The 19,947-nt window shown below is 42.2% G+C and overlaps 1 protein-coding gene across 2 annotated transcripts in view; it reads right to left on the reverse strand.

The window, feature by feature from the left end:
* Nucleotides 1–19,651, reverse strand: part of FMNL2 (formin like 2) — a 279,853-nt gene extending 260,202 nt beyond the window's left edge. The window contains exon 1 of one of the 2 annotated variants that reach the window (XM_044418182.1): nucleotides 19,570–19,651. In XM_044418182.1, coding sequence (XP_044274117.1) covers nucleotides 19,570–19,584 — 15 coding nt within the window. In that variant the 5' untranslated portion in view covers nucleotides 19,585–19,651. Of the gene's footprint in view, nucleotides 1–18,792; nucleotides 18,871–19,569 lie in introns of those variants that run through there. The other variant, XM_044418181.1, reaches the window with a different exon arrangement.
* Nucleotides 19,652–19,947: the final 296 nt, after the last annotated feature.

Consider the following 19,947-nt stretch of genomic DNA (forward strand, 5'->3'; position numbering starts at 1 on the left):
ATTTAAAGTATGAAGGAAGCCAATTCCATGGATCTAAGCCAATTGATCACTATGACATTTCTTGGAACTAAAAACAAACAACCCATGAACAGTTCTTTTAACTGGGTGTTGATTCTATCAAACAATGGTTTATTTGATTGGGTCTTAAACTGCATGATAACCTGTTTCTGCCACCAGAGTTCTTTGTGGTGACTGACTTGAGATACATATCCCCACTGTCATTGCACTTCCCAGAAAGCTTCAGTTCTTGGATGGATAAAAAATGACCTCAGTAATACCCAGTTGACTTTGCTTTTATATGGTCCAGTTTCAGGGCGAGTCAAGAGCTGTCCTGCATCACTCTCAGTGCAGTAAGACTGGGGCTGATGAGATGGCTTTAGCTGAAGGAGATAGACTGCACTGCTCTGATATGATTACTAAGCACTCTGATCATGTCACTACTGATGCCATCTGTTAAAACGCAGCAGGAAGCAAAATAGGCGGCTTATAAGAAGGGTGGCTTGTTTTGCTCTCCTTTCCCAGGAAAACAAGGGAGGGGCTGTTGTCTCTCTCCCCCTGAAACCCGGAGCGGGCAGCCCTTTGAGGATCTTGACTAGACAATTATTTAAGTAGAGGCCTTAAGACTGGTGCTGCAGCTCTCCTTTGTGCAGGGCTGGTTTCTGTAATCCTGTCTCAATTCCCTTTTTCATAGTAGCCCCCTTCTCTCCAAGTGTCATCTCACTGGGGAAAGAGGCTAAAAACATACACGTTCTGTACTTGGCTGCATGGAACAAACCCCATTCTCTTCAAAAGCCCCATGTGTTCCCTTTTTGGCTCCTTCCAATGCTATTTTGGCAACCTTTGATTTGGAAAGAGGGAGGGCGAGATGGAGTGCGAGGGAAGGAGGAAAAGGGGAGAGAGAGGGAGAAAGAGTGTTGGAAAACATTTGCTCGGAAGTCCCATTGTATTATTATCACCCAACCGGGGCAGACATCAAACACATTTAGGAGTCAGCCAATCCCCCACTGAATGGATACAGCTGTTCTCTGTGAACTGTACCAGTGCATCTCAATGGGGCACTTTGTATCTATGGAACCAAAGATCAAGGAGCCACGGCCGGCTGGAGCTTGGCCAGGCACGAGCAGCACAGACCTTCAGCTCCTTTCAGACTGTAGCAGATAACCTGCCACAAAAGACGTTCAGTGGATGCTAGCCCATGAAAGGTTACGTCTCAATTAATCTGTTCGGTCTTCAAGGTGCTGCAAGATCCATCCTTATTTTTTTTCCCCTGAAACAGACCAACATGGCTATACCCTTCTGAAAGATGTAGAGAGGAACGGCTGAGAATCCAAAAGTCACAGCAGCTATATCTCATCATCAAGGCTCAAAGCATCTTTTCTTATGCTGACACAATCGTTCTAATTCTGCTACGGAAGGGGAAAGAGCTTACTCCTAAATGCCTCATCACTGGAAATCCTCACCAGCCTCTCTTCTTTTCTCTGGCTGCTGATCTATTAGCAGACATTGCTCATCTAGCCTTGAGGACTAGAAACTTGAGTGAAACTGGAGACAATAAGAATCTACACCCAGCACTAATTTATGGATGGGAACCAGAGATTCCCTTGAGGCACAGCCAAGGGACACTAAGGCATGGTGATTGGGTTTTTGTTATTATTTCAGACAGCAGACATTCCACCTCCCAATGCTACTTTCACAGACTGTTCTCAAAAGCTCCTTCTGTTTTATAAATGAGTTGAGGAATCTTAGGCTTGACCGACACTGTCACTGTATAGCAGGAGTGCTAAACTTTAGATCTGTGGACCAAATCTGGCCCTCTAGATTCCCCAGGTGGCCAAAGCCTCTTTCTCTTGTTCCACCTCCTTTTTCCTAAGTGCTGATCATTTGATAGTTTCCCAAGTTTTATTTACAGGCATCTTCCCCGCCCCCACCCAATGGATTCATGTGTTTCTGCTAAGATTCAGTTACTGACAATAAGAACTTGATGCTAAAATATGCAAGGCGTTTCTGGATTTTGACCCTGCTCCCTTTGTGTCACCCTCACTTACTACTGGAATATGGTTTCCTGGACCTTTTGAAAAAGTGAATTCAGACCTCTGCCTTAAAAAGTTTCCAAACATTTGCTCTCCTTGAGGCAAGAAGACAAATTTGCTGTTCCCATTTCACATGGCTCCCACTTTCTGCCCCCCACCTTGTCCTTTTATGCCACATCTGCTTCCCTTTACCACATTGCTTCCTCCATCTCCTTCCCTCTGCAATGATCACCCTTCCCATCATCACATTCCATTCACCTTTTCCTTGCCATGCCTATTCTTCTCCCCTGCTTCTAGGACAAAGGCTTCCCAACCAAAAGGCTTTGCTATGCTTCTATTATATTTAGCTGGTAGGGCGAGAACACAATGTGATTTGCCATTTCTCCTGTTCTGGCACCTAAGTGGGGCATCCCCCCGCCTCACTGTGGGGCCGGGTGGCCACGCGGGAGCCAGGACAAGAGGTGGTCTTGCTGCTCAATGAGACAAGAAACACTCTGCATATGCTCCTAGATTTTCCTTTGTTCTGGGCTTCATAGTCTGTTGTTATTTTTTACTCGTTAGAGATGTGCCGTAACACTAAACTGGTTACTGGCATGGATCATCTTGTTCAAGCTTCTCTTAAAGGAAGTTCTGAGTATTAAGAAATCTGAAAAGGCTGGCTAGGAACTGGTGGAATTCCTTCCCTGTCGCTGCAACCACCTGAGAGATTTAAGAGGATTATGATAAACATTGCTCACAGAAGATTTATGCTGGCCACTGCGGGGCACTGGACTCAAATTATGATGCTCGAGATCCCTTTCAAATCATGTTTGTTTTTATTAGGTTTTGTGGAGCAAGGAAAACAAGTCCTTACCAGATGATACTCCTGGCAACAAAAAACAGTAGAAAACAATTACTTAAGAGCAGGAAGCTGACATGTTTTTACCATCTCACAGAGCTAATATAAAAGGAACTGTTTCAAATGTGGCCCCAGAATGGCAGGTCACCTGTGCCTTGCTAAATTCTCACATTGCTTGCATTCCTCTTTAGCAACGATCAAGGCTGTGGGTCTCCACTCTGCAATCCTGTCCTGTAATCCTGTTCTACTGTGCACTCCTGTTCAATCCTGCTTGATGAAATCAGCAAGAATTCAAAAGGGCTCCTTGCTTACAGGGGAAGCCCAGGATGCTCCTGAAATCAGTCCCTTGCTGTGAGGTTGCTATGAGTTCGGCCAAAGTCTGCCATCTCAAAGTGGGGGAGGTCATTTCATGTCAGCTTTTGTCACTGGGAAGACAAAGGAGATCTTAAGCAGGAGGAACAGGGAAGGTGAGTGACAAGATCTGTTTCTGCTTTGGCCTATATTATTTTATGTTGTGAATGTTGCTGAGATGGAAGGTGCTTTGAGAAACCAAGGTGACTATAAAAAGAAGGAAATATATTTTGGTAAAATATGTAAAGTTGGATCCAGAGTTTGTGAATTGGATGATCCCATTAACAGAGAGTGGAGAGGAGGTGATATTCAGGCATTTCTTCTCCATCCTGCAACCCCGTACCCCCCCCCCCCCCAAATCTGCTCTGGTGACTTGGAAGACCCTCCAGAACAGTGTTTAAGGCCTCAGTCATTGAGTTTTGCAAAATGTCAGAGCAGAATGGCCTTCCATGGAATGATGCTGTTCAACATGAGCAGAAATTCTGGACCAGCTCTTTACAATGTAATCCAGAATTTACCAGGCTTCCAAGGGAAACTTGGGAGCATTGAGGGGGATCTATTAAAAGAGTGAGAAATACCTGTTCCACGTGATTAAGCACAGTGCTTCCAGAATTCTTTCTCAGGTAGTGGGTAAAATTATTGGGTAATGTATAAACCATTTCTAAACAGATTATTCAAATTTTAATGCAAGTTATAGCAGAGGTTGCATGGATATTGGAGTCAGAAAATAAAAATCCATCATTCCAACTGAGGTCATCATAAATTTAACTTCCCTGCCCACAAAGCGGAGAGGAGCTTTTTCTATTTTCATCTAATATACTAACAGGGAAGTGGATCTCTGAGTGAGATCGTTTATGTAGCCAAATTAGCATCATTCACATGCAGTGTAGACTTGCGGGTGGAGAGGATAGACACTCAGATTTAGAGAAGTTAAAAAACAGAGAAGAAAATCCTAAGGTCAGAAGGGAAAAAAACAAACCAACCTTATAGGGACTAAAAAATCTCAGTGTCCATGGAATGTTGCCTTGTTACCAGAGAAGAGAACAAAAGAAACTAGGAGAACAACAAGAAATGGCATATACTGGAAGAGGGCGTTGCTGGCTGAAAGCCTAAACACAGAGTGGCCAACTTGTGACCCCAGATGATTTGGCCTATAATTTCCTTCATCCCACACCACTGAGGATGCAATCTAGGGCAGATGGGAATTGTAGGCTACACTATCAGGAGGGACACAAGTTGCTCACCCCTTCCTTAACAGGAGGATGCCATAGGTGGCATGCAGTTTGAGTCATACTAAGTAGACCCATTGAAATGAATCAGATTTAGTTTAGACTTAGGCTGATTTCAGTGGATAATATGTCTAAAAATAAATAAATGTAAAATAAACATTTGTTTCAGATCCAATTTTTTACACCTAAGATTGATCTCATCATGTCAATGGTCTAGTTTTTTTTTTTTTTTTAATCTGCAAAGCCACCTCTCTTCTTGTCAATCTGCATTGCCAATGATATTCTACAGGTCAGTAGAAGTACAGTCTTGCTTCCCTGTAATTTTGCTGTCTCATGCTAAGATTCAGTGTCTGGTTTATCGACTGTCTGAATTTTTCCTTCTCCTCTTCCCAACTAATATGCATTGCTAAATATTATGGTAGACTGTGTCATTGTATTGCTAATATAAACACATGCTGTGCTAGTATAAACTAGCATAATGCCAATAGTGAGTGTGACATATCATGCCAGAAAACACCATCACTGTTTTTCTAGAGATAGTTTGTATTAGTGCAACATCATGTAATTTAGCATTAGTGTATTGCTGGGAACTATCCTATATTTGTTTACTCTGCTGCAATACTTTGAACTACCCTTTTTTCTGAGGTTGGTATGTTAGCAAGCAAACCTGACAGTTTCTGATTTGTTTTTAATGTTCACAATGATTTCACAATGTGAATATAATACCTGCAACAGAAGGGGTATGTACTATTTTGATAGACAGCTATGGGGGATCCTGATGCACTTCAGGGCACACCCATGCCCATTGACCCTATACACACAGAGAGAGAGAAATCTAAACCACAAAGAGAGGAAAAGTTGCAACTCTATTTTATTGATTAGTACAAGGAAAAACAAGAGACCTCTTCTAGAAGATTCAAGAAACCAAAGGGAAAGTCAATTCTAAATTAGGAATGTTGAAAGACAAAGAAGGGGATATATTACCTGACCCAGAGAAAATGGAGAGGAAGTGGAAACAATATACAGAAGGACTGTACAGAAGATATGAAGGGATGACAGGCTCTTTTGAAGGGGAATCCTATGAGGAAGAACATGCATCTTAGAAGAGCAAAGTGAAAGCTGCCCTGAAAGCACTTGGGAGGGATAAAGCACCCAGGGTAGATTCTGTGCCAATACAACTGTTCCAAGATGCAGAGACTGAAACATCCCAAATTCTAGCAAGAATATACCAATATACCATGGAAAATACAACAATGGCCTACAGAGTGGAGATGCTCAGTGTACCTTCCAATCCCCAAGAAAGGAAAATCTAAGGAGGGCAGCAACTATAGGGCCATTGCACTAATTTCCCGTGGAAGCAAAGTGATGCTGAAGGTGTTGCAACAAATAATATTAAATTATTCAGAGTGAGAACTACCTGACATTCAAGCTGGATTCTGAAAAGGAAAAGGCACTCAAGATCTTAATGCAAATATATGTTGGCTACTGCAACACACCAGTGGATTTCAGAAGTCTATGTTTTATAGACTACAGCAAAGCTCTTGACTGTGTGGATCATGTGAAGCTATGGATGATGCTGAAAGATATGGGTGCACCTAAGCATTTGATTGTCCTGATGCATAACCAATATCATGAACAAGAAGCTACTGTTAGGACAGAATATGAAGAAATAGAATGGTTTCCTATAGGCAAATGCATTGAAGAAAGCTATGTTTTATTTCACTATTTGTTCAACCTGTACATAGAACATATCATAAGGAAAGGTGAATTAGGATCAGAAGAAGCAGGAGTGAAAATTGGTGGGAGATACAGCAATAATTTAAGATATGCAGATAATACCATCTTAGTGTCAGAAAGCAGCAATGAAAAGCAGGACTGCTACTGAACATTAAGTAAACAAAAATAAATCGTAACTACAGAAGAATTACACAACTTTAAGGACAATAATGAAGAAAATGAAGAGTTATCAATTCAAAGAGAGGCTGTAGGCAAGAAATTGGCAGAAGACTGAGACTTGGAAGAATACCAATGACCATCAAGTATAAAGATGCTTCCTTGGAGACTAAGGCCAAGAGCATCCACACTATTGGGTTTCCGATCACTATGTATAAGTGTGAAAGTTGGACAGTGAAGAAAGCTGCTAGGAAGAAAACTGATGTGTTTGAATCATGGTGCTGGAAGAGAGCTGGCCTGGCAGAAAGATCAAGCCAGAACTTTTCATGCAAGCAAAAATGACAGAACTGTGGTTTTCGTACTCGGACACATCAGGAGAAGGCAAGACTGCTAGGGAAATTTGAAGGCAGAAGGAGAAGAGGAAGACCAAATATGAGAAGGCTGGTTTCCATTAAGGAAGCCACAGGCCTGAGTTTACAAGAGCTGAGCAGGGCTGTCAAGTACAGGACATTCAGAAGGCTTTCCTTCATAAGGTTGACATCAGTTGGAGACACACATAACAACAGTAGCATATTGCCCACAGGACTACTTTCTGATACAATTGGCTCTGTCTCTCCCTAGCAGTACAACTCAATTTGCCCATAATGGGGGAAGAATTCCCCAACAACGATCGCTCATTGGAACCTACATTGGCCCTTTCAGCAAGGGAGGAAAGCCGTTCTGCCAGGATGAACTGCTCCCAGTCAATTCAGGGAAAGGCCAGGTAGGATTTAAATCAGCACAACTGCAGCTAATGGTGTTTGATAGCTCTTGTTCACTCATTCACTTAGCATCCCCTTTGTCTACCCCAGCACTTACATCATTTTTGCAAAGCAAGTATGAAAAGTTCCAGGTCCCTTCCTAAGCAGTTCTACAATACCCAAGTCATTAATGGTGTTAGAAAATCAATACAGTAAGTTCAGCAGAATATGAATCAGCAAGCCAATATTTTATAACATGTGGTATGACTATAATGATATTTAGATCTTAAATAACATCTAAAGCCAGTCCAACCCCTCTGCTTCCTCGTGTAAAGACTCAGGGCTTTACACGAGGCTTTTAACATGCCACTTTACAAGGGCTTCTGCTTCCAGATTCTTTGGGGTATTAAGATCTACTCCTATACATGTTCCCCTTACATTGCATCTCGTAAATCACCTATAAACTGCCATGAATGCAAATATTATTAATCACGATAATATTAACATATTTTGTAGAAAGGTGCTGTATTCTGGAAGCCCCATCTTCATGCTAATGCCTGTGGTCGACTGCTAATGTCATCAGTGGTGAAAATATATGTCTCATCGCATCAGATGTTCATCCCTGTGCAAGCCTTGATCTGCAGAGGAAGGCTTTTTGCCACACATCCCATGCACATCCTATGCAGCCAGAATCGGTCAACCAGACCCCTACCTCCTGGAGAGAGCTCAACTTTCTACTTTCTCTGCCTCATGACAGAGGCAGAGACAGGGCTAGTGTACTTGTGTTTGGTCAGGCTTGAATAAAGCTCTATCCCTCTCAGCAGCTGAGTCTGAAGAAAGTTCTAATGAGATGCTTCTCCGAACTTGAATTGCTGTGTGGAATGGACAATCTTCATGAAGATTACAGCTGAGGAGGAAAAGGCTAATCCTCCCTCATATTGCACCTCAGTTGTTGTCCCCCCAACCTAGCATTACGCTTTTAAAAGCCTTGTATTGGAGCAAAAGGGAAGTCCTAACGTCCTGGTGTGCAAAGGAATGAATGTGTTATGTTCTCCAGCTTTGATTATGCTCTGGCTCAGAGGAAGACTCATAGGGGAAGGAGACTTCATTCGGTAAACCAGCGTCTGCTACTTCAGGCTTTCCAGGCCAAACAATGTACCCCTGTCAAACTCCTCAGACTCAGAAAGTACCCCCCCAACATACACACACACTTTGCAGTTTCCACCACCTCCATGCCAGAGGAATCAGTGGCTATAGCATCAGGCAATGGCCTTTTAAGAAGCAGACAGCTTTTGTGGATTTAACAAGAACTCCAGGCCTTCTAGCCTTCAGAAGGCTTCTACATGTTGCTGAGACAACTGACTGCTTTTTATGCATGAGTTTCAGCCAGAGACCTGTCCAGGGTCCTGACAGATCTTTCCTGTGTGTCTGAGACTGCCTAACCCATCCTTGCTGTGCCAAATGCAATCCAGCCCTTTCAGGCGGGACTGCTGGTATAGCACAGTCTCTTCCGGGAGTCCTGTGGTGAGTTAGGACAGGACAGGACAGGATGTATGTATGTGTGGATGGATGCAGACATGTGTGTGAATGTGTATGTATGGAGGTTTGTGTGTGTACTTTAGCTTCCCTCGCTGCGTGCTTTGGTTCTACCCACTCCTTGGGGTGAAAAGATTTCCCACTCCGGGAATAGGAGAAAAAGATGCTTTGCCATGGTTTCCTCAGGATCAACGCTTCCCAAGGTCTGCTAGAATTCAGAGCCAATCTGTTCCATTCTGAGGCTGTTCAGATGACATGATTTTGTTCAGTGAAAAATGAACTTGTGAGACATCTGGGGATTATTGTTAATTTTGCTCAGCATTCTTCTTCTGTGTTAGGTGTATGCAACCAAAAGCTCAACATTGTAAATAAGGCAAGAGCTGGAGGACTGTGGCTAATTTGATTATTTAAAACAAAGGCATTAACATAATTTGCACAGAATTTTAATGAAGCTGGCAGATGCCAAGCTACAGTGTACAAACGTTTAGCATTTCTTCTACAATATTCTTATCCTGCAGTACCCTCAGATGTAATTTACATCCTGATATAAAAAACATCACAGATTTGTGTGCCCCATTGTTTTAAATCCTCAAGTTTATTTCTATATTTCGCTTGCTATCAATATCATATTTCTATTTATTTTCTATTTACAGATAGTTCTGCGAAAGCTGGAAACTCAGTACTAATTTAAGTGACTAGATTTTCAGCATTTGAAGAAAGCCCTCCCAAACATAACAGCCATGCTGGATCAGGCCAAAGGTCCATCTGTTCCACTGTATTCACTCAGAAGCTGACCAGCTGCCTGTGGAAACCCACAAGTAGGGGAAACATGAAATAGCACCCCTGAGCATCACAAAAGTCCCTTGGAGACTGGAGCAACTTTGTCACCACAAAGCCCTGGTAGATCCAGAGGACAGGGGTCTGTACCTTCTTTACAGTCAGTGCTCTTTCCAGTGTTGCCCTAGTATGTGTGTGTGTGTGTGTGTGTGTGTGTGCACATGCACATGCTTTGAATGATAGGAAAACAAAGATTCTAGAACGAATTGCAACAAATGGTTTTTACCACTGATCTGCCCTTTTGACATATGGCAGGCATACATAACTTCTTTCAGCCTGATGGATAAATCCCATTTCAGGGGAGTTCTTGGAGACTGCGTTCAAGTGGCGGCTGGGACCAAAGGCAAAAGGAGCAGGGACAAAGAGAATGGTCAAGAATACTTTACTGCCTGCAGCCAATCCTTAAGAGAAGGATCTGAACTCTTGGAGTGGGGGCGGGGGGAGCCTGGGAACTAGCCAATGATCATGCTGGGGAAAAGAGGGTGGGGCTATTGCAATGGGTGTTTCCTTCTGGATAAGATTTGGCCCTCAGAGTTGAGATTCTGCACCCCTGGTGTAAGAGATGTGGTGATTTGTTTACTGTCACTTGATGCTAGATGTTTTGCACATCAAGCATGATTCAAAATGTTCACCTTTGATATTAAGAGGAGCAAGATTTCTACACAGGAAAGACATCCAAAAACTTTCTACAACAGAAGATGTGATTCTATTAAAAATAACTTGAATGGATTCTAAGGATGGAAATTCTGATCCTGGGCAGCACCAATGAAAAGGTGGTGTTTCATCCTCTTTCCTACAGCCCAGTGCTTTAGAGATGCTCCCTAAAAATATGCTGCATATCTAAAAGTGCAAGACTTGGAGCCTAATCAGCAACTACACGGATACAGTTGAAATATCTTGGTAAGTATGTATATGTGCTACTACATATCAGACTTGGCACCAGCTGCAGAATTCATCTTAAGAGGGTATCTTTTGCAGGCATCATCACAGGACCTTCTGGGAATGCAAGGCATTTCTCAGGCATCGCTTCAGTGTACCAATCATTATTCATTCTGTGTTTTTGAAATCGGTGTGTGAGTCCCCTGCCCACCTCTGTTGTAAAAATGTATGCTAGCCCAAAAGAAGGCCTCTCTCTCTACAAACACACCTCAAAATGAAATTACATATTTTGTCAGCATCCAGAGACTTTGTGACTTCCTCCTGTTGGCTGCTGAAGACAGCAATGTGTTAATGAGTCTTCCCCAATCAGGTGTGACTTTCCACTCCAGACTACAGTTCTCAGCATTCCTGATCATTGGCCATGCTGGGGCTGATGGGAGCTGAAGGCCAAACCATTTGCAGGGAACCAGATGGGGAAGGCTGTTACTGTTTACTTTGTCAGAAACAGCACAACCCTGCAGCAGTTCCAGTACAATGATATCCGGCCTCCAGTGGCTGGCTTGATCAATCTTGCCCTCCTGGCACCAGGACCATGCCTGTAGTTCCTGCTTCCGACAGGAAAATGGTCTTAGGGAATACAACCAAGGTATTTATGAGAAAATGACTTATTCGAAAGGATCTGAAAGAATCCTGCACAGCGGACTGCAGCTGTATTATCAAAAAGCCATTGAGCAGAGCACTTTTCCACAAGAGTGCGGTCCCATCCTTGCCAACTTGGCTTCTCTTTGTTTTGTCTCCTTGCTAGCTTGAACTGAGATGCTGCAGTGTATGGCTGGATGGATGACCTCAGACTCTATGCCAAATAGATGGTGAAAACGACTGCTGAAAACGCAATCCATTCTTATCTAGCTGCAATGCCCACTTTGTTTGACACAGAGGAGCCTTGCGTGCCGCTCAGTAGCTCTTTTGAGCTCTGTGTGCAGGTCGGACCCATAAGAATTTTGCTTGCAAGACTTCCAAATTGGAAAGTGAATGCTCTGATTTGGGGAAATGAAGAAGAAATGTGAGAGGGGTTAATAGCTGTGCTTGAATATCCCCATCAAAATAAGTATCTGGTCAAAAAGGCAAACTTCAGTATCTGAGTTTGAACTCAAATGACTGCTGTTTGTAGTACAAATGGGGCATCTTGTCCAAAGATCTAGGGTACAGCTATGCCTCAAATATAAACTGCTTCAGAACCAGCTTCAGTGTGATGGCAGCCAATTTAAGAACACAAAGAATTCTAGCAAAGACAGGGAATATGTTGTACTGGAACGTCTGTCAGTCCTGGAAGAATAGCCAATGGTGAGAGATAACAGGAATTGGAGCCTAGCAGCAGCGAGCAGGACACAAATTCCCTATTGTTGAACTACAGTCCTGTGGTGAAGGTACCTGTTAGAGCATCAATGCCTTCACACAGTACTACAGCCCCCAGAATTCCTTGGCTATGCTGGGAGTCATAAGGTCTGACACTATGTTATACCCGAATCACAGCGAAGAGCCCATTTGCTTGGGCTGTCCTGATGAGCAGACTCACCTGAACACTTGCTCCACTGAGCACCATTTCCTTTGCTGTCCAGACTGAAGTAGGGCAGGTGGCTTGTCTTAAATTGCCTATCATATGGCACCAACCACATCCATTCTGTTATTCAATATGTATCAGGAAGGCAGCTGGCTTGTGACACGTACACAGCGCAATCCAGATTGAGGAAAATGCTGCCAGACACAAGGGAGGTGGGTGTGCAAATTGGCCAACATTTCTAGATAAACTTTTAGTGCAGTGGAAGAGTGAAACTGTTAAAGTGCTGGACCAGATCTGGGGAGATGCAGGTTCAAATCTCCTGAATCTCATGGGACCATCTTCAAGCAGTCATATTCCTTCAGTCTGACTGACTTCACAGGGATGCTGTGACTCTGAGCCCCTTGGTAGAAGGGTATTTTAAAAAATGAAGTGACATGCTGTTTGGTATGAAATGCTACACAATTGGATGTCAGATTGTGGCAGGACAAAGAAAGGATAACAAAAGTATAGCAATTAAATGGAAGCCTGTCATATTTGATTTGCAGTAATGAAACTGGGTGAATATAACACTCCAGGCAGAGAATCATTAAATTCAACAGTCTTCATCTAACACAGTGTATAGATAATAGGAAAAATTAAGCCTTCAGGTGCTTGTCGAGCAATACATATTAGGCAGATTCCATGTGGAATCAGGATCCCTTAGTTTCACACATCATGGCCCTAACTACCCCTTGTGGTTAGCACAGGAGTAATTGCCAAGAGCAGGTCTCTCCCTCACTCCCTCCTTCCCTCTCCAGCAGACCCAGATAAAACTTGAGAAGCACATTTCTTTCTTAAAAACTTAACACATTACAAAAGCTCATAAATCTAAGTTGTGTCCTCCTTGAGAAGTGGGAGAAGCATCTGCCCATGTGAAGAGTTGAATCCACACTGAAACTTCCTCTCTTTCCCTCCCTTTCAGAAAGCTTCTGACTAGTGTGACAGGCAGCAAGTTGGGCTACGCTGGAGGCAGCAGACTGGAGAAGGCTGGACTACCAAATTACCAATGGCAAATTTTCCTCATCATTCATTACCCATCAGAGACTGAATTTCAGAAAATATATTCTGTTTTCTGGCCCATTACGCCTTTAATTCTTAGCTACATTATTCCTTCTCTGAAGTAAGAATTGGATGCCAAAGAGTAATTCTGTATTAATTTTGTTGTTTTGTGTGAATTTAATGACCATGATCACATGATAGAATGAATTAAAAGATGGGAGGCAATTAAAATACCCCAACTCCTTTTTGTGTATATAATTTCAGTTATCCAAAGTAGGGATTGTTGCAAGTCAGCAATGACTGAGTTGTAAAGTCTCTTAAATAAAGCAAATGTGCCCATAAATACCAGCAGTGAAGCAACTGATGAGACGTCCCTTGCCCTGGACACATACAGGCTGAGAAGCAAATTAATGCCTATCTCATGCTCTCCTCTGAGATTCTCTGAAGCTTTAATTAATATGGAAGCACTCACATTTCTTAGAGAGGATAGGCCAGGCATGGGGAACCCCTGAGTCTACGGCCTGGGTGACACCTCTGACTTTCCAGCCTGCTCCTGAGGCCTCTTTTCCTGGGCTCCAGCCACACTCCTGCTGGACTGGCTGCAGTCAGAGATGCTTCTATTCCTCCCCAGCCAGCACAGAAATGCAATAAACAAAGATGGGCACTGGCATAGCCTGGCACTGATCGGGGTGCTTGCTGTGGAAGCTTCAGCCCTCTGCCCTCTGCTGTGGACCCAATTTGTACTAGGCTTCCCATGCCTGCAATCTGCGTGGGGTCAGGTGGGGGTGGGGGAGGGGCGGCACAATTTCTCCCAGTGAGACTTCCCTCCCAATACAAATTGTAGGTGAAGAGCTGGGGGCATCCAGATGACAGTGAGGCACGGAGGCTTGCCCACCCCAATACTCCAGGGACCCAGACTGGATTAAGCACCCAGCAACTGCAATTTGCACTGAGGGAGAAAATGTTCCACTGGAGCAATGGCATGTTTTTCCCAGTGCAAACTGCTCTTTCCATGTGTGTGTGCTTGGGCTGTTTTATTGATTAAAGCCTGCTCCACCTGGGAAGGTTCTAAAAGACAACACTGAAAAGGAAAACAGTATTACTAAGAAGGGGAAACACAAATTCAGCACTTAAAGTAGTAGTTCCCTTAATGACCAAATGGGGATTGTGAAAGCTGGCTGCCAAGCTGGATTTTACAATATCTGAGAAAAATAGGTAAAGGGTGAAAAAGCCACAGCTGGCCAAAAACCGTTCTTAATTGTGGTGGGGAGGGCAGCCAGCCAGCACGAGCCACTCCCAAGAAGGTTTTCCTGCTTTTGCCAAGCTGCTCACTAGTGAATTCTTAGCACCTGTGATGGGACTGCTTGCCTGGGTTTTGATGAGGCAGCAATCCATTGTGGGTACAACAACTCCAAGAACAATCATGAAGGGTCAGGATGGCTTCTTGTGCTCCAACAAGCCACCTTGTGGAATTGGTCTGAGTCTGCATGACATGGCAACCCATTGTAACAACTAATGACGTTATCACATCCAGAAAACCCAGTCAGAGAGAGAGAATTAATAAATGAATAGAGGCCTGGGGAATGATGTGCAGAAGAAAAGCTTGTGAGTGACTACCAGAGTTCAAGCATGTGAAAGGAGAGAATGCACAATCAGAAGTGGTGTTAAAACTAAAGAAGGGACATTCTGAACAGTAAGTTGCTAGCCCAGGTCCTTTTGTAGAACACAGATTCACCTCATAGATCAGCCTGTTAGCATTGATGCAAAAGTGGCACAGCATCTAGAACTCATTCAAAGGATACAAACACAGCAGACACAGCTGGGGCGAAAGAATGATGATAAAGATGGTGGGAAAGTTTATGAAATTTATATAATGCTAGTGGACAACAACACCAAAACCACAAGTTGAACACAGTACTCTCATATGGGAATAATAGTGTTGGGAAAATTCGCAGTAGTAATCAAAATGGAGATCAAGAAAGAACTGATTTTCTTTTTTAAGTGTAGGTGTAGAGAGCAAAATTTGTGACACATACCATGCTATCTGATAGATAATTAATTTTGTAATTATGTAAGCATTTTATATGGTAAGTGCTTTGAAATTTCATTTACATAATTTGAAGGGCTGCAAAACTACGCATGTAAGTTTATAATTAAGTCAATGTCTTTATCGCTAGTACTTCATGAGTTATACCTACATAAAACATAGAACAAAGATGCTGAAAATCTGGTTATGAAGCAACTGTTACTTTGCACCTCAAAGAATCCCAGGTAATCTATTAGTGCATAATACCGTATTTGCCAGTTTCCAACATAAATGGAAGGTGAAAATGTCTATATAAATAAGGAAAGGTATAATTCAGCAAATCAGAATTAAGTTCTTTTAAATTCCACTGGGAAAGAGTTAAGCATATGTAACTCTCAAAATATAAGAGATCTTAAGCAGTGCTTAACTTTTGCAGGAAGTTAAACACTTTCAAGAAATGAACGTGATAAGAATTTAAAAGAAACTGTATAAATCTGGTGTTGAAATGTGGTAAAAAATAAGCAGTGTTTATTGGACTACCAGTAATTTCTACAAGAATGTGCATTCATTCATACTCACCAAACTCTTCCTTTAGACAATTATATTGTTGGGAATGCTTTTGTCTCATCACATCTTTTAAAAGCAAGATGGTTATCTCGAGTGCATTAAAACAAAACTTTTTAATTTCACAGTAGCGGAGTTATGAAAAGAAATTTAGACCTAAACTTCTTTCTCATCAGAATTACAGTCAAGACAACTGTAGATAGGTTTGGGAGCTGATACACACACACACACACACCCATATCATTTTGCTTCTAGGCAAACCTGCAGTTAGTGGCTACAGGCTGACCACTATTTACATCTTTCACAACATTTTTTTAAACTGTTGCTCCTGTGCAGTGGGGAATCTAAAATGGCATTCGGCTTTGTTACCTGCTGCTAGGTAAAATCGAGCCAAGAGGAATGGGTCGATGGAACCAGTCCAAAGCAGCCATCAGCACTGGTGGGTCCTCCAAAGATCTTCTATGTGCAATTCTCCCTTCCAGATTAAATCCAGGAAAGGCCTCTTGCAGCAACCTGTCATCCAAATTTCAGTCCCACTTGAAGGTGGTGGCAACTGGGGATGGACACATGTTTTGCCTTCCACGACTACTGCACATTTGTTTTGAAGCACAAGTATACTCTATCACACTTCTGATTTTTTCCCTAATGCATGTTGTTTTGTGCATAACTTTGATCAGAAAACTGTGTTACAAAGTTTGGAGTACTGTAAAAACTGAGGCACAATTGCATATTTGCTTATTTATTTAAACAACATGTCAGTTTTTATAAAAATGCAAAAAAAAAAAAGATGCTTGCCCTCCCTAGTGTAACATAAATAGCTATTTGTTCCTTACACTAATGGAATGCCCTGTCCATCCATAGAATACAAAATATGCCTTCGCTCAAACTCTACAGAACCAGAAACATCTATTATTACTATTTGATAAGGCAAAGAAAGTACATTTGTAGGAAACTCAGAGGATAGGGCAGATGGGCTTGGATGCACGTCCCACTCAAAGGAACGATCTATGGAGCATAATGTGAACCTGTCAGTATCACACTTGCAGTACTTTTGCATCCTGGTTCAGCCTGTGAAGGCCCAAGGCATTCGTCACAGAGTATAATAAGTCGATCCACACTTTCTGCTCCAAGAGCCTTGCTGCAAGAAGAAAACAGCCTTTTAACGCTAGCTGTCATGAAGGCCTTCTCCAGGCACGCAATACAGAATAATGACATCCACTCTTCCTGTGGAATCGAGAGACTAAAAGGCATATCAGAAGTAAATAAATGAGCAAGGCATCCAAGACTGCTTGCTACTGCCGACACATTCAAAAGAAAAGGTCTTTTTAATTGAGTAATTGCCTTTTGCAGATGGGACTTTTTAACACGACAGAAGAACAACACAGAAATGTAAATTGTGAAAACATACACATTCGGTCAAGCTCCAAACATTGCCTGCCAAAGATTCCAAACATGCCATTTCTATACCTAGCCATGTTCTGGACTTCTTATCTTTTCTTCTGTAACCATCACAGCTATTGAGTATTGTGTTAACAAGGCTGCATTCTGTACATGCTGGAGGCACTGAGCACCGTACAACTATCTTTGCATGAAATATGCAGCACTAGCAAATAAACATTTTACAGGCAGTATCCCATTTGCCTTCTTCCTCCCATTTCATATTTTAATGTTTGAAAAATGACATGAAGAATTCAAGTCTCTCTCTCTCTCTTCATGGAACTGTGCCAGAATTTATAATACCAAAAACTGGATCAAAGTTAAGCTCTTTTCATCTGGGCCATTGAGATTGTGAGTAAAAACCTGCTTTTGGCATTACAGAAATGTAACTCCAAGGCAAGGGATCAGCCAACTTGATGCACACAGCAAAAGTAGAACAAAGTCTCCAAGATAATTAGGTCAGTTTGTAGCCGGAAAACTCAGCCAACTTTTTTTTGAAAAAGGAAAAATGGCACCTATGGAGGAGATTTCTGCCATTCGGATCTGGTCTAAGGTATCTGGCATAATAAATATGGACACACAGATGCAGAGTTCTTTTTAAGTTTTCCATCCATATAAAAGCACAAGGCCCACAAAACAGCTTACCAAGTCAAACAAACAAAAGAACTACTACAAGAAACAATATATTTTAGCTGCAAAATCTGAAGCATTTCAGGTTTCAGAGTCAGTAGTCTTTTATGCTAAACATCTGCACAGCTTCTATTCAGAGGCAAGGTAGATTTGTAGCTTCTGACCCAATTACTGAAGTCAAAACAAAATAGTTTTGAAGGCTCTACAGGAACATCCCATAAATATGGGGAGAAACCCCCAAAGAAACAGATTTTTAGTGACTTCTAGGAGAGGAGTGGGTAACTCTTGCCCCATAAGATGCTTTGGCCGACAACTCCTATCAGCCTAAGCCAGCACAGTCAATGGTGAGGAATGATGTGAGTTATAGGCCACCTCATCTGGAAGGTCACGAATTGCCAGCCCCTTTTCAGGGAGCTGCTGGGGCTGGGGGGAATTCCATATTGACTCCATAGTTTAAGACTATCCCTAACCCCAACTCCCAACCAAAGTACCCACCAAATATTTTATATGATGTCCTGGTCTGCTATGTCCATGTATACAAGGGATATTTGTGTGGGAGGGGAAGGGGGATTCACAAAGAACTGTGTGCTTAAAAAGCCTGGAATAGTTTCACATCTTAGGACACTGTTAAAGCCAAGTCACACTCCAGTTTCTCTAGAGAAGGTCCTGTGCGCCTCTCACCCCACTTCCTGACCATTTCCTTTTTCTGATGAAGAAAAAGGGTATTGCAGCATAAACTTGTACAATTTATGGGTAAAGCATTACAGGATTCTGCACTATGTTTTTTTAAAAATTATTATTACAAAGTAACATAACTTCTCTTCTAGAGCTCATTTCAGTCCATTATAAAACCCAAGATGTACTGGTCAGAAATTAATACTGGATGGGACAAAGGACAAGATCCATCATAAATAGTACACCATTCATTATTGATGGAAGGCTGTTGGACACAATGGTGCATAACAGCAGGCAGGCAGTAGTTAAAGAAATCCCCCAAAGATTTGGTTCTTGTATCTTCCCCCACCCCCACCCCCAACACATGCCAGCACCATCAGCTCTTAGCTGAGGAATTAAGAGCTGTAATAGCCAAGCCATCAGTTTCAAGTTTTTGGTCTTGATCCCAGCAAAGCTTGGCTACCACTTCTGAAATGACAGATGTGTGCTCCATGACTTGTGCACCACTCTACATTTAGCCCCATTTACTTGATATGAGCTTGCCTGCCCCTTTTCAGCTTGCTGATCACTGGTCATTTTTGGAAGCAGCGACTTCTTTCTGCAGCATCTCACATACCATGTGATCTACTGTCTGGAAAACATTGTGCTGAATTTTTGCTATAGTTCGTTAATGGGGAATGCATGGCAGTCATGAGGGTTTTCAATTAAATGTCAGCTTCCACATGGCCCTTTGGCATATGGAGAATGTGATATCATGTTCACACAGAGGAAACTAAATGAGCTAATTCAGTTAACAGTTCTGCTGCTTATCCTTCCAAGTCCTTACAACTTGGCCTGCATTCAGCCACAGATTTCAGCCTAGCCTTTGCATAGTTCATCACATCCCAGAAACAAGAAGTCATCACCAACACACTTAGAATATTATATAGATAACTATATCAGTCCTCCGGTTCAACTCTTAGGATAAAATGCAATAAAACAATTAAACGGACACATACAGTAACACTAAAGGAATAAATTATTTTCACCCCTCCAAAAATTGTATTTTGAAATAAAGTTTTTTAAAAGTAAAGTCAACAAAAATAGAAGACCTAATAATAAGCCCACCAAGAAAATGAAAAACTCCCTATCATTCTTATTCCATCATTAATTGTGGAACAGCTAGAATAAAACAGCCTAAGAAGTTCACTCTCTAATGAAACATTGAAAGTACATGTAGATAACAGATATAAGCTGTGTGTTCACTGTGTTTGGCTCGGATTTAAACAAATTAAATAATGACTAAGCCAAATCAAGGAGACTTACGTTACAAGGAGACATGCCTGCTTGAATGAAGTGATGTGTCTGGTACTAGAGTGATGCTGAAGTTGCAGCCTGGTAAGCCATCCCGGCAGTGGTGTTTCAGTGCCACGACTGAAAAGGTCCCGTGCACATTCAACAACCAGCTCACATCAGATGGCAGAGACCTGGGGAACAGCAAGATGATGACCACAGAGTTCAGGTTACCCCAACCTACATACCGGATGATTTTTCCAGGAAAGCCTGGAGAACCAAGTCACAAGGATATTGAAATACTATAAATGAAGAACTGGCCATCTTGGTTAAAACGATTCTCCCTAATGGTGAGGGAAGATCAGATTATTTCTCTCTCTGGAGAACAATAATTAGGAAATGTCTTCCTGA

Source organism: Varanus komodoensis, unplaced genomic scaffold (genome assembly GCF_004798865.1).
Source record: "Varanus komodoensis strain SLA01 unplaced genomic scaffold, ASM479886v1 scaffold9, whole genome shotgun sequence".
In the NCBI taxonomy this organism is placed as follows: Eukaryota; Metazoa; Chordata; class Lepidosauria; order Squamata; family Varanidae; genus Varanus; species Varanus komodoensis.